The sequence below is a fragment of the Perna viridis genome, chromosome 14, assembly GCF_037379345.1.
Source record: "Perna viridis isolate PV_CMFRI_1.1 ecotype Kerala chromosome 14, ASM3737934v1, whole genome shotgun sequence".
Classification (NCBI taxonomy): domain Eukaryota; kingdom Metazoa; phylum Mollusca; class Bivalvia; order Mytilida; family Mytilidae; genus Perna; species Perna viridis.
Genome location: NC_142458.1, coordinates 6,283,458 through 6,295,063, shown reverse-complemented (window position 1 = coordinate 6,295,063; position 11,606 = coordinate 6,283,458). Strand labels below are relative to the sequence as shown.

General features: G+C 33.6%; 1 protein-coding gene across 3 annotated transcripts; it reads right to left on the bottom strand.

Moving 5' to 3' along the window:
- Positions 1-832: 832 nt before the first annotated feature.
- Positions 833-8,335, bottom strand: LOC148597928 (kelch-like protein 24a). 3 transcript variants are annotated; one of them, XM_088561134.1, is made up of 2 exons: positions 8,239-8,335; positions 833-2,728 (listed from the first exon to the last, which is right to left on the bottom strand). In XM_088561134.1, exon 2 carries the CDS (start codon positions 2,724-2,726, stop codon positions 1,005-1,007), a length of 1,722 nt encoding a protein of 573 aa, XP_088417260.1. In that variant the 5' UTR covers positions 2,727-2,728; positions 8,239-8,335; the 3' UTR covers positions 833-1,004. The 3 variants fall into 3 exon arrangements, with proteins under 3 accessions (XP_088417260.1, XP_088417262.1, XP_088417261.1); XM_088561136.1 differs by lacking the exon at positions 8,239-8,335 and adding an exon at positions 5,832-5,853; XM_088561135.1 differs by lacking the exon at positions 8,239-8,335 and adding an exon at positions 3,648-3,671.
- Positions 8,336-11,606: the final 3,271 nt, after the last annotated feature.

Genomic DNA, 11,606 nt, shown 5'->3' with positions numbered 1-11,606 from the left:
AAACCTGTTTTGAGCAACCATAGATTCAATTTTGGTCACTGAAATGTCATAAATATTTTTGTACTTGATTTTTTTTCTATTTTTTTGGTAATATATGATTTAATTTGATGTAAATTGTTGTTTATTTTTGTGCATATTTTATAGTAATTGTGTCTCTTTTGTATGTAAATTAATGGTGTGTTCCGTATATAAAATGTAACTCATCATTATTGGCGAAAATAAAGAAAATCAATCAATCAATCAATCAATCAATCAACGAAGATTGTCTTTGTTTCATGTATTCACGTTCAGGCAATGTTTCTGGATTTTAACGCTTTTGAATCACCCCACCGCTGACGCTTTGATGATATTTGATTAGCGCCGCTCAGGGTTGTCCATGTGCATTGTGTGCATTTTCCATAAACATTACATTGCCTCATATTTCATACAGACTAATAAGTGAACAGCTTTGTTCAGTCTTGCAGCAGCATAATGTCCACAAAACATCACTTTGAAATCCTGCATTTTCACTTTTCGTGTTTTATGCAGAAAAGTTTAAGCGCGTCTAAACATTTCCTTCTTACATGAGCGTAATTACTATTTTTCATTTACTTTTTGTTATTTTGTATATATGATTTTAGTTACTTTATGTTCTTTGTTGTGTATGTCTGTTTTCCATGTCTGGTTTTTGTCCCTGGATTACATTCTTTTGATTACCGCTATAACCTTGGTTCCCTTGATTACTCTTTAACTTTCTATAATCACCGTCATGATCTTGTACTGATATATTATTTGAGAGTTTTTGTTTGCTTGTTTATCCTTCGTCATTGATATAAATCAATTGAATAAGCAATTTCAATTGTAATCTTCCGATTTAATAAAATGCAGAATACGTTTATAAATGCCACAAAACGAACTCCATCACTTGTAAACTTCTCTCTGTGTGTAACCTTGACCTCGCTCAGTATCCCATCCTCACGTTTCCCCTTACTAAAACCTATTCACTAAAATGAATAATATTTACATCACAATGAAAAATTATAAGCCTTTTTAGATGTGACAAGTTTGTGACAATAGCAGTCAAATTTTATATTTAGAAGGGGGTTGTAGTCCACTGTCTTTTGTCCGGTTTTTAGATTGACCTCAACTACTGACGTAATTGAGCGATCTTCAATGTTATCATTTTCTTCATCGTCATTTGTAAGAAGAAAAATCGAATCACCATGCTTTACAATGCCGTACGAGTCTTGTAATTTCGGCACATTAACGACAGGCTCAAAATTGTCGTCGGTGTTAAATTTCATTACTTTGCCACTTTGTCGGCCGATAATATAAATGCTTTCGTTTGCCCCGACAGCGTCAATCAAATCGTACATATTTGGGACCACACTGACGACGCTCGTAGTTTTACTTGAAGGATCGTAGCACTGCACAAGTTTCAAAATGTCAAAGTCTGGAGAAAACCCACCGAAAAGGTATATTTTTCCGTTTGCTGTGGCGACCGAAGAATCATCAACTGCCATTTCGAGCGCACCGCACTTTTCCCAACTCTGCATATCTAAGCAGTAACGTTCGACATCGTTGGTTTGTTTGTTCGTCGTTCCTCCTAAAATATAAACATAATCATCCAATGCGATCATACAATGTCTACAGCGGGTTTCCGGTAGATTTTCCAGCCGTTCCCATTTATTTTCGAGGCCGTCAAATTTGTAAAATGTGCAAGCTGCACTTCCACCAGAGAGAAATATCGTAGATTCTCCGTATGTGCAAGTCGAATACCCGATGCCCGGATATGACGGCAGAGTAGCCATTTTATCCCATTGTTTTTCATGAAGACCATATCGCCAAATTTCTACAGAATGTATCTGTACACCCGACTCCGACGTACTTTTGAAGCTAATGACGACGATCGAAGTTTCCCTGTTTGACCTTAATCGGTAGTCCATGTCACAAGTTAGACTGTCCAGTTGAAATGCCGGGTTACTCTGATAAACAATTGCATCTTGTACAAAAGGTTGTAAACAGTCTTCGCGATTTAGAGGGAAACTTTCGATAAATTCTGTTAAACAACCCGCTGAAAGAAGCGGAAATTGGCTACATTTGAAAAGTTCTTCCAAATGTTCTTTACGGGTTTCGATATCATGCTGAAACCAGCGCATCAAAAATTCACAAACAACGTCTTCGGTTGGGGCACATAGTTCTTCGTGTTGGAGTAGGAACGCTACCTCCTTAGCGTCAAGTTGTAAAGCCTCATTGGAATTCGAGAATTCTGGGAAATTTGATAGCATATACACCTCACAAAAATTTCTGAGTATTGTGCATTCCGGATATTCTTTCGAAGACATACTCCATAATCTAATAACGTTAGAATTATCCAGTTTCCCGCCTAACGTCAATTCACAAGTTTCTCGCAAACAGTCAATTTGTAAATACACAGCGACTGCCAAAATGTCTTCAGCAAATTCAACATCAATGTTAATATCACCATACAAATAGTCTAGCACTTTAGAAATACATGTGGCATCTAGTCCTCGGAGTTCAATTTTATTTTTATTGCTCTCAACCATACCAGAGAAAAACATTCCACGGAAATAATTCGAAAAAGCGCTAAGTATAACCCTGTGACACGGAAAACTTTTTCCGTCAACTTCGAGAGTAACATCATGGAAAAGATCGTCTGCTCGCAATTGCTGCATGCCATTTTGAAAATCTTTAAGGTAAAGTTTCCAAGGGTTGCAAGTCTCCATATCTACATAATGGAAAATGAGGTGAGTTTTAGTTTTAAACATATTTATTTGCTCAAAAATACAAGCAAAGGTATTGGACTCAAGTTATAACATTATGGAGGTCATCTCCTATAAAAACAATCATGATTACAACGAATGCATGATGACGGCAATTTGATATAACTGAAAATAACAATAGAAAATGAAAAGGTATTGCATATAAACGATATGGAACTAAAACAAGGAAAAGGAATAAAAGAGGGAACTGGCAAAAGGGGGGTGGGAGTAACGTGAGAGATTTCATTTCATATATACATGCAGTATTATTCAAACCTTTTAGTTCGTTTGATGAAATGATGAACACAAGCAAATATATCCGTGTTTTCATCGTATGTGAGGCTTTCGTCACCGGCCAACAGAAATTCTATTGTTACGTTAAAACCGCCTACCCGTGCCAACAGAGAATTTCTATGTTCATTATACGAATTGCATTCCATAAAAAAAGGTGGATGCAATCTTCGAGAGGATATCCACAACTACAAAAAGGGGTTGGCACCACATTTATACGATATAAATCAGCATTTAGGGAAATGTACATGTTTCTTAGCCTGATATGTATAACAAACTTTCCTTTCACCAAAATTGAAGTACTCAGGGGGGGTTTCCCATTGTCCTTTAATGATTCTGCTTATGTTTCTTGTATTTCTTGTCTCTAATTTAGCTAATTCCGGTCTCTTACTGGTGAATAGAAAAATTACCTTTCAGTACTAGTTAATCTGAAGTGGGGTATGGTATAATCCGCACTGTTGCGTAAATTATACGACGAAATATGGTTATTAAGTGGGGGCATAAGATCGCTTAAGTTCTTGTGGACACGGTTATGAATAGAGTAAAACATGTTAAGACGTTTGAATCGTCTTCTATCTTCCAATAACTCCAAACCTGTTTCATAGTAAATCGATTCCCCGCTGGCAAAATAGGTAATCCTGTTATAATACGCCCAGCTTCAAGTTGCAATTTTTCTAAATTGTTTTTAACATCAAGACAACACCCGTCCCAGACTTCTGAAGCGTATTCCATGCCTGGACGAACGAAATTTAGATAAATTTAAGCTAAATATTTTCTACAAAGAACATGTTTAAGTTTTCAAAGAACGGATATATTTTTGCCAGAAGATTGAAAACGTCCCGTTCGAATCAAACATTATACCTACGTGTTTATGAGACGAAACAAATACAATGGGTTGGTTTTGAAATAATAAATCAATGTCTTCCGTAATTTGCGTTTTGCAATGATTAAAGCCTTAGTTTTCTGGGAATTAAAATTTATTAACCATTTTTCAGACCACATTGTTATATTCTCTAGGTCTAAATTCATTACATCTTTGATTGTAGAATACGATAGTGCGGAGTATGATAGCGATGTAGCATCCGCAAAAAGTCTGGTAAAACTGATGCGATCATCAGCTAAAAAAGCAGAGGGCCAAGAACGGAGCCTTGTGGTACTCCAGCATTTGTTTGTTTCAGAGGAGATTTTGAATTGGCCACTAAAACACTTCGCGCTCTGTTCGATAGGTAGTTTTTAAACCAGTTATTCGAATTGTCGCTTACTCCATATGCTTTAAGTTTTGTCAGTAAACCTGTGTGCCAAACTCGGTCAAAAGCTTTAGATACATCACAGAAAACAAAAGAAGATATATTTTTTTCTTCGAGAGTTATTGTAATTTTATGAAAAATTTCTATTAGCAGGTGAACGGTTGAATGGCCTGGGATAAAACCTGATTGATATCTATACAGTAAGTTATTGAACAACAAATTATAATACATGTGCTTAAATACAACTCTTTCAAAATCCTTGCCGACAGATGATATACGTGAGATAGGTCTATAGTTTGAAATTTCTAGTCTATCGTCCTTTTAAAAAAAGTGGGATCACCGTCGCAGTTTTCAACAGTTCAGGGAATTGGACTTTTGAAAGGGATATATAAAGAAGCATAGATAACGGAAAACATTGTATCTTTGGTATTTTCAAGCATGTGGTGACTGATTGAATCGGGTCCTGGGGCTTTACCAAGTTCGTATATTTGTTGAACATCTTCAAGAGATACATTTTGTATGATAAATGTATCCATGTTCGTTCGCTGTTCAAAAATCAGGTGTTTGAATACCAATATCATTAATTGTAGATGTAGAACAAAAATAATTATTGAGAAGGCACGCGCTCTCATATTCATCAGATATGAGGTTAGGAAAGTATTAATTTCCTTCAAGGTTATTTGTACTTGCGAATAATCAAATCAAATGGAGGTTTGACTTGTGTTTATACTTGACATTTTTTTAAATTTAAGTACGGGTCTGTCTAAAAATTAGGCAGTGGTGATTCATCATATATTGTATCTCAAGATAATCAATGGAACTGTTCAAACTCATTTGTTATGTCATAAAAACAAGTATTCCTGCGTTCGTTTCCATGGATCTGCTATATCATGTGAAATAATTGCCGACTAATTATGGAGATAATTTTTCCATACTGTTCTAAAGTAGAAGGTAACAGAACTTCGATATCCGAACTCCATTGACCTAGTAATTTGCTATGAAGTATATCCAATCAAAAGATTTTTTGGATATAAATACGAAGCAAAGTTATTTTTTTCCTAATAAAAACTTTTGTGTTGTTTTATTATAAAAAATGTAATAATAGTACTGTTTCCTGCTCCCTGCAGGATAAAAGCAAGGTAGGTGTAGGTAAGGAATTTTTCCTTTATTTTCCGAAAATTTTACACTGAATTAATGGGGAACAATCTAGACTTTAAGGGTGTTTGAACCAAAATGGCTATAAAATGTTTATGGTAAGCAAACATACACATGTAGGATAGGTAAGGTAACGGAAACCAGGCATACTATTTTTTTTATTTTGGCCATATCCAATTTCACAATTAAGAATCCCAGTTAAGAAGTTTATTTTGCAATGTGCATTCTCTTCTCTTGGATCAGGCATACTATTCTTTTTTTTTCCTTATTCAATAATACAATTAAGAATCTCGGTTAAGAATTTGCCATTATGCAGTCTTTCCTCTTGGATCTTCTAATGCCACACAAAATCATCTAAACAAGAGAGCACACACACCTTATATTTAAAACTTTCTATTCCCTTTGGACATCGAAAAATCTTGCATCTTATTTTGTCTTTGTGATGTCCACTAGGTCATTTTCATTTGGGTAGGCTTCACTTTGAATTTTTGAAGGTTGTACGTTTCATATGAAAATGTAAAAACAAATGTGTACATTTTGTACATACATGTTATTTAATAAAGTTAGCAATGTTCTTCATACTACATTAAGTTGAAGTAGAATTAGGCCTAACATAATATGTTTGATGTTAACCTACTCAATGCTCGGAATATTGGAAGATGGGTATAGACTATAATTTATTTATGGATTGATACACATAACCACGAAAAACACTACTATTTATGGCAACTAAATCAAGAGAGAAAATAAAAAAATGTTTTAGAATTTAAGTACCTGTCTTCGTAAGAATCATGCAAAATCTAAAAAATGTCATACATCCCAAAAAAGGCTACATATTTTTATTTTTGTAATTAAGTTGTTTTATGGGTCCATACCATGAAATGTGTAATTATTCATTCAAATCTGTCTGCTCTCAGGAGATAATCGACATTGAAAATACAGTAGATTCTATTGCATTTGTATTTGAGCACCATTTACAGAGTTATCTCCCTTAATTTTGAAATCTACAGTGCATTCTATACATTTTTTTATCTTCTAAGAGCATGGGTTATATGAAAGACCACATGTTTATTTCTGTTTACTATGACATTTCAAACAAAATATAAAGATTAAAAATATGTAGGCTTTTTACCCATGAATCACATTTTGCATGATCCTTAGCTGGAGTGCTACTGAAGTCATTATTTTTAGTAGGGGTCTTTTTATGAGTAATCATCAGCAAACAAATATCAATTTAGGCCCTACATGTACTTTCTTTTTTTTTCTTGGAAAGTTAGACAGCAAAAAAATTCTCTCATGTACAATTTATGATTATTATAGTACATGTATAACATTCTTGTCTTCTTGGAATGTAAGAAAGACAGAAAAAAATCTCTCATGTAGAATTTATGATTATTATAGTATAACATTCTTTTCCTCTTGGAAAGTAAGAAAGACAAAAAATTCTCTCATGTACAATTTATGATTATCATAGTATAACGTTCTTTTCTTCTTGGAATGTAAGAAAGACAGAAAAAAATCTCTCATGTAGAATTTATGATTATTATAGTATAACATTCTTTTCCTCTTGGAAAGTAAGAAAGACAAAAAATTCTCTCATGTACAATTTATGATTATCATAGTATAACGTTCTTTTCTTCTTGGAATGTAAGAAAGACAGAAAAAAATCTCTCATGTAGAATTTATGATTATTATAGTATAACATTCTTTTCCTCTTGGAAAGTAAGAAAGACAAAAAATTCTCTCATGTACAATTTATGATTATCATAGTATAACGTTCTTTTCTTCTTGGAATGTAAGAAAGACAGAAAAAAATCTCTCATGTAGAATTTATGATTAATATAGTATATCATTCTTTTCCTCTTGGAAAGTAAGAAAGACAGAAAAAATTCTCTCATGTACAATTTATGATTATCATAGTATAACGTTCTTTTCTTCTTGGAATGTAAGAAAGACAGAACAAAATCTCTCATGTAGAATTTATGATTATTATAGTATAACATTCTTTTCCTCTTGGAAAGTAAGAAAGACAGAAAAAATTCTCTCATGTACAATTTATGATTATTATAGTATAACATTCTTTACGTCTTGGAATGTAAGAAAGACAGAAAAAAATCTCTCATGTACAATTTATGATTATTAATGATTACTTAACCCAAGGATTTTTATAGTCCTTGCTTAACCTTACTTTCTTTTATTCTTCTTGAAAAGCCTAAAAAGACTGAAACTAAAGTTTCAACCTAAAACTGCCTAAATCTACAAGTGACAACCCATGCTTTGCAAATTTTACGAGGAGCACACGCCTGCCACGCCCCCATCTGAATCTGCTCTTGATGTACACTTCTTTCCTTTATTATGAATAACAAATTTCTGGGAGATTCAGTGTATTTTGAGTGGCTTGGCAGACATGCAATAGACAGAGAAAATGATCAAAATGTTCTAGATCTATCACCGAAATCTGGGAAAGTGATTTTACTGTATTCTGTAGAGCAGAGTGATTCTTTTTCTCTTCTAGGGCCTAGATCTAGTCGCCCGTGCCTGTGACGAAAAATTAACAGGGTAACATATGGGAAATTTGGAAATTAACAAGTCAAAATGAACAAGTTAACCTTTAGTGTAAAATGTATTTAATAACATCAATAGTCTAAAAAAATATAATTTTTATGTAGTATAAATTTGAATTCGATATTGTTTTTTGCCGGTAGGACGCGCATTGGTAGACGATGACTAATAATTTCTGCTAAATCAGTTTGCAATATTTATGTCTATGAAAGTTTCCCTACCGTTTTAAGTTATATTCTTCGTGTCATCTGTTCTACTTGTCATCCTGTTAGTTCTTGTTGTTGTTTACAAAAGGGAGATAACAAAGGGACGGTACTTTCTATTGCATGGAAAGAAATAGCGGAACAGATACGAAATCTTTCCGCGTTGGTAACCTTAAGGAAAAATATGTAAACGCCTTTGAAAAGCTGAGGTTATTCGCTAGGTCATGAAAAAAGCGCTTTTCTGATTTCGTTGTATAATATTGGCAAAGCTATTGCGGATTACGCAAAAGTCAAATCCTACATGCCAGACTTCGTCTTCAGTGTAGCGAGCTAAATAAAGATCTATTCGACAAAGACATTATTCCATCCCCATTATACCAATGCGGCGAAATAGAATCTGCGAACCACTTCTTACTCTTTTGTCCATTATATCAATCGCTTAGGAGACAACACATCTCAGCACTTCAACTTCCTAATTAACTGACTTCAAATATTATCATACATGGATAAGATGAGATGTTTGATGAGTATAACGTTGAAATGTTCACCGAGGTTCAAAACTTTTTGATACAGAGCAAACGCTTCAAATTAACAACCTAAATTACACAGTTACTTCTTTTGAATAATTTTGAAAACTCCTTATGACCCGAGTAAATACATAGAGCATTAAATATCAACCTCTTCGTTTTGCACCAAACTCACCAAATGCACGTTATGAGCACTAGAGCACTACTTCCTTGAGCTATTCATGATTTCAGGAGGCGGATTGATATAAGATATTAAGTCTTGCTTCTGAATCATGTGATTAATTTGCTATTGTTCGTTTCATTCTATTGTTTTGGTTTGATGTTAAAATATGCAAATTACTTAATAAAATATGTTTAAATTATTTAACTATTTAAACCTTAAGGCATTCAGCGGCAAGTTATTTTTTGCACCGTACTTTCTGTATTTATCGTTTCTTAGGATATCCTGTATTACACCACTACCTTATTAATGTGTTCCCGGAATGTATTACAAACACTATTATTGAACTAAACAGTAAAATTTGAGTACCGTAAATTTCATCTTCCCAATGTCAGGCATATGGAGAAGTTGTGATCACCAACAATGAATATTCATGATCTAATTAACCGCGTAACCAGTTGCACAATGTTTGTTGGGTGACTAAAACATTGAGGAACATGGTCCTGACAAAGTTTTCACCTGATTAGCATAAAAAGTATATAATATGCTGAAGTATTGCTGAAAATAATAAATATGATATGCATAATATTGACGCCATTTTTAATCAACTATGAAATGTATGGAAATATGCAAATTAGCTCCATGTGGCCGTAATTCTCCATAAGGGCATCTTTGTCGGTGGGATAGTCAGCAAAACTTGTAAAATACTTACAATGTAGCTCCTGGCTAAAAATTAATACAACAATTTCTTAAACAAAAAAAAGGCAAATATATCATTTTGTACACAAGTTGCTGGTATTAAAAGATACACGATATTCTTAACTTTCGGCTAACTATTATTCTACATTTGTATAAGTTTAACAAATATTCTGTTTAATTTATATTTTTTACTAATTCAAATGACCAAGATAAAAACTCTACTTTGCTGTCTGTACAATTAATTTAATTAACAAAATTACAATAGCTTTGTTTTTCAACGAACACTTAAGTAGCAGTCTTGGTAAGAATCATGCAAAATATCTTTAAAAATGTGTTACACCCCCAAAAAGGATACATATTTTTATTTTTGTAATTAAGTTGGGTTTTTTTTTGGGTCTATACTAAATTCATAATTAATTATTCAAATCAGCCTGCTCTTAGGAGATAATCAACATTGAAAATACAATAGATTCTATTGTATTTGAGTGGCATGTACAGAATTATCTCCCCTAATTTTGAATTCTACAGACCATTCTATATAATTTTTATCTCCTAAGAACCCGGGATATATGCAAAACTGAATATGAATTTCTGTTTACTACGGTAATTCAAAAAAAATATCAAAAATAAAAATATGTAGGCTTTTTACCCATGAATCACATTTTGCATGATTTTTATCTGGAGTGCTACTTAAATACATACGGGCTTAGGAGTAAAACGGAAGAAGATTGGACTATTTCATAGTCCAACCTGAAGCGAATGACAAAAACAAAACATAACAGCATAATGTATACTAAGTTAAGCTTTGTCCATTGAATCACTTAGAGTCTTACTTAAAGTCTGAATGGTTCTAAAACAAATTAATCTCCTGTACAAATGCTGCATTCGTGTAGACTATACCGTTAATTGATATAGTATAAGATTTTTTTTAAAACTTATTGTAACAGCTTATCTAACACAGTGGCGGATCCAGAGGGGGCAGGGGGTTGGAAAATTTTTCCAATAAAATGGGGGCACCAATCTTCATGTGTAAAATTGACCATAAAAATGCAAATAATGTCCTAGCACCCTCCTTTTTCTGAGGGACCTCGGCTGGAAGCCCTCCTTTTCAAAGTTTCTGGATCCGGCCCTGTCTAACTTGTTATGATAACTTAGTGAACTTGTTATATCGAAATAGATAACAATTATTGTTAACTTGTTATTTCAACTGACTTAGGTAACTTGGAGATCAGAAGCGTCAGGAAATTTCTCAATCCATTGATTAAAAGATGATGAATATGTAAATGAACTAAAAAAATACTTTTGTCTTCTTAAAGCAGAGTTAAATGGGATCAGTAAATGCGCCGTGATACCAATAAAGATCCTTTGTCTTGGCAATGTACCCGAAAATACGTTTACCAAAATGTTTACAATTAGCCTTCATGATATGGTAGACATTGTTGAGCTCGTCTTCACTATGCAACCAATCTATCAATTTATATACACTACGACACCCCATGTCATCCAAAATTAGTGAAATTGGACTAAGCCGGTCTTGTTGTCGGCACTTGTTTTTTAAGCCACGTCTGCTCTTGCTTCTCTGAAGAACAATGGCGTCACGACACTTCTCAATGGACCACCACCAATCATCAGTTTCAAAGATTATGAACATATGATAAATTAAAAACTTCGTTACTTGTTTTTCGTCCAGCGGAGTTTTATATGCTTCCACACAAAGAATTTTCTCGTCTTCCGACACGATTTTCCTGAACTTTTTCCTCAATTGGTCGTCTGCTATTTCGTAAATTGGCGCATCAATGTCACCTGCGTTAGTATAGAAATATAGAATATACTCCCATAGACTGCCTTTGGTGCCACCCTTCGCCATTCTGTATCTGAAATTCATTAACAAATAAATACAGAGAAAAGTGTATAAACTGAATCAAGAATTATCCGAAAACCTAAACCTGTCTTTACAATTTTTTTTAATTAAACCCCTTTATATTAATTTAAATTCAGTG

Excerpts from the sequence above, each read along its gene's own strand:
- LOC148597928 (XM_088561134.1), bottom strand. The coding sequence starts at position 2,726 with ATGGAGACTTGCAACCCTTGGAAACTTTACCTTAAAGATTTTCAAAAT.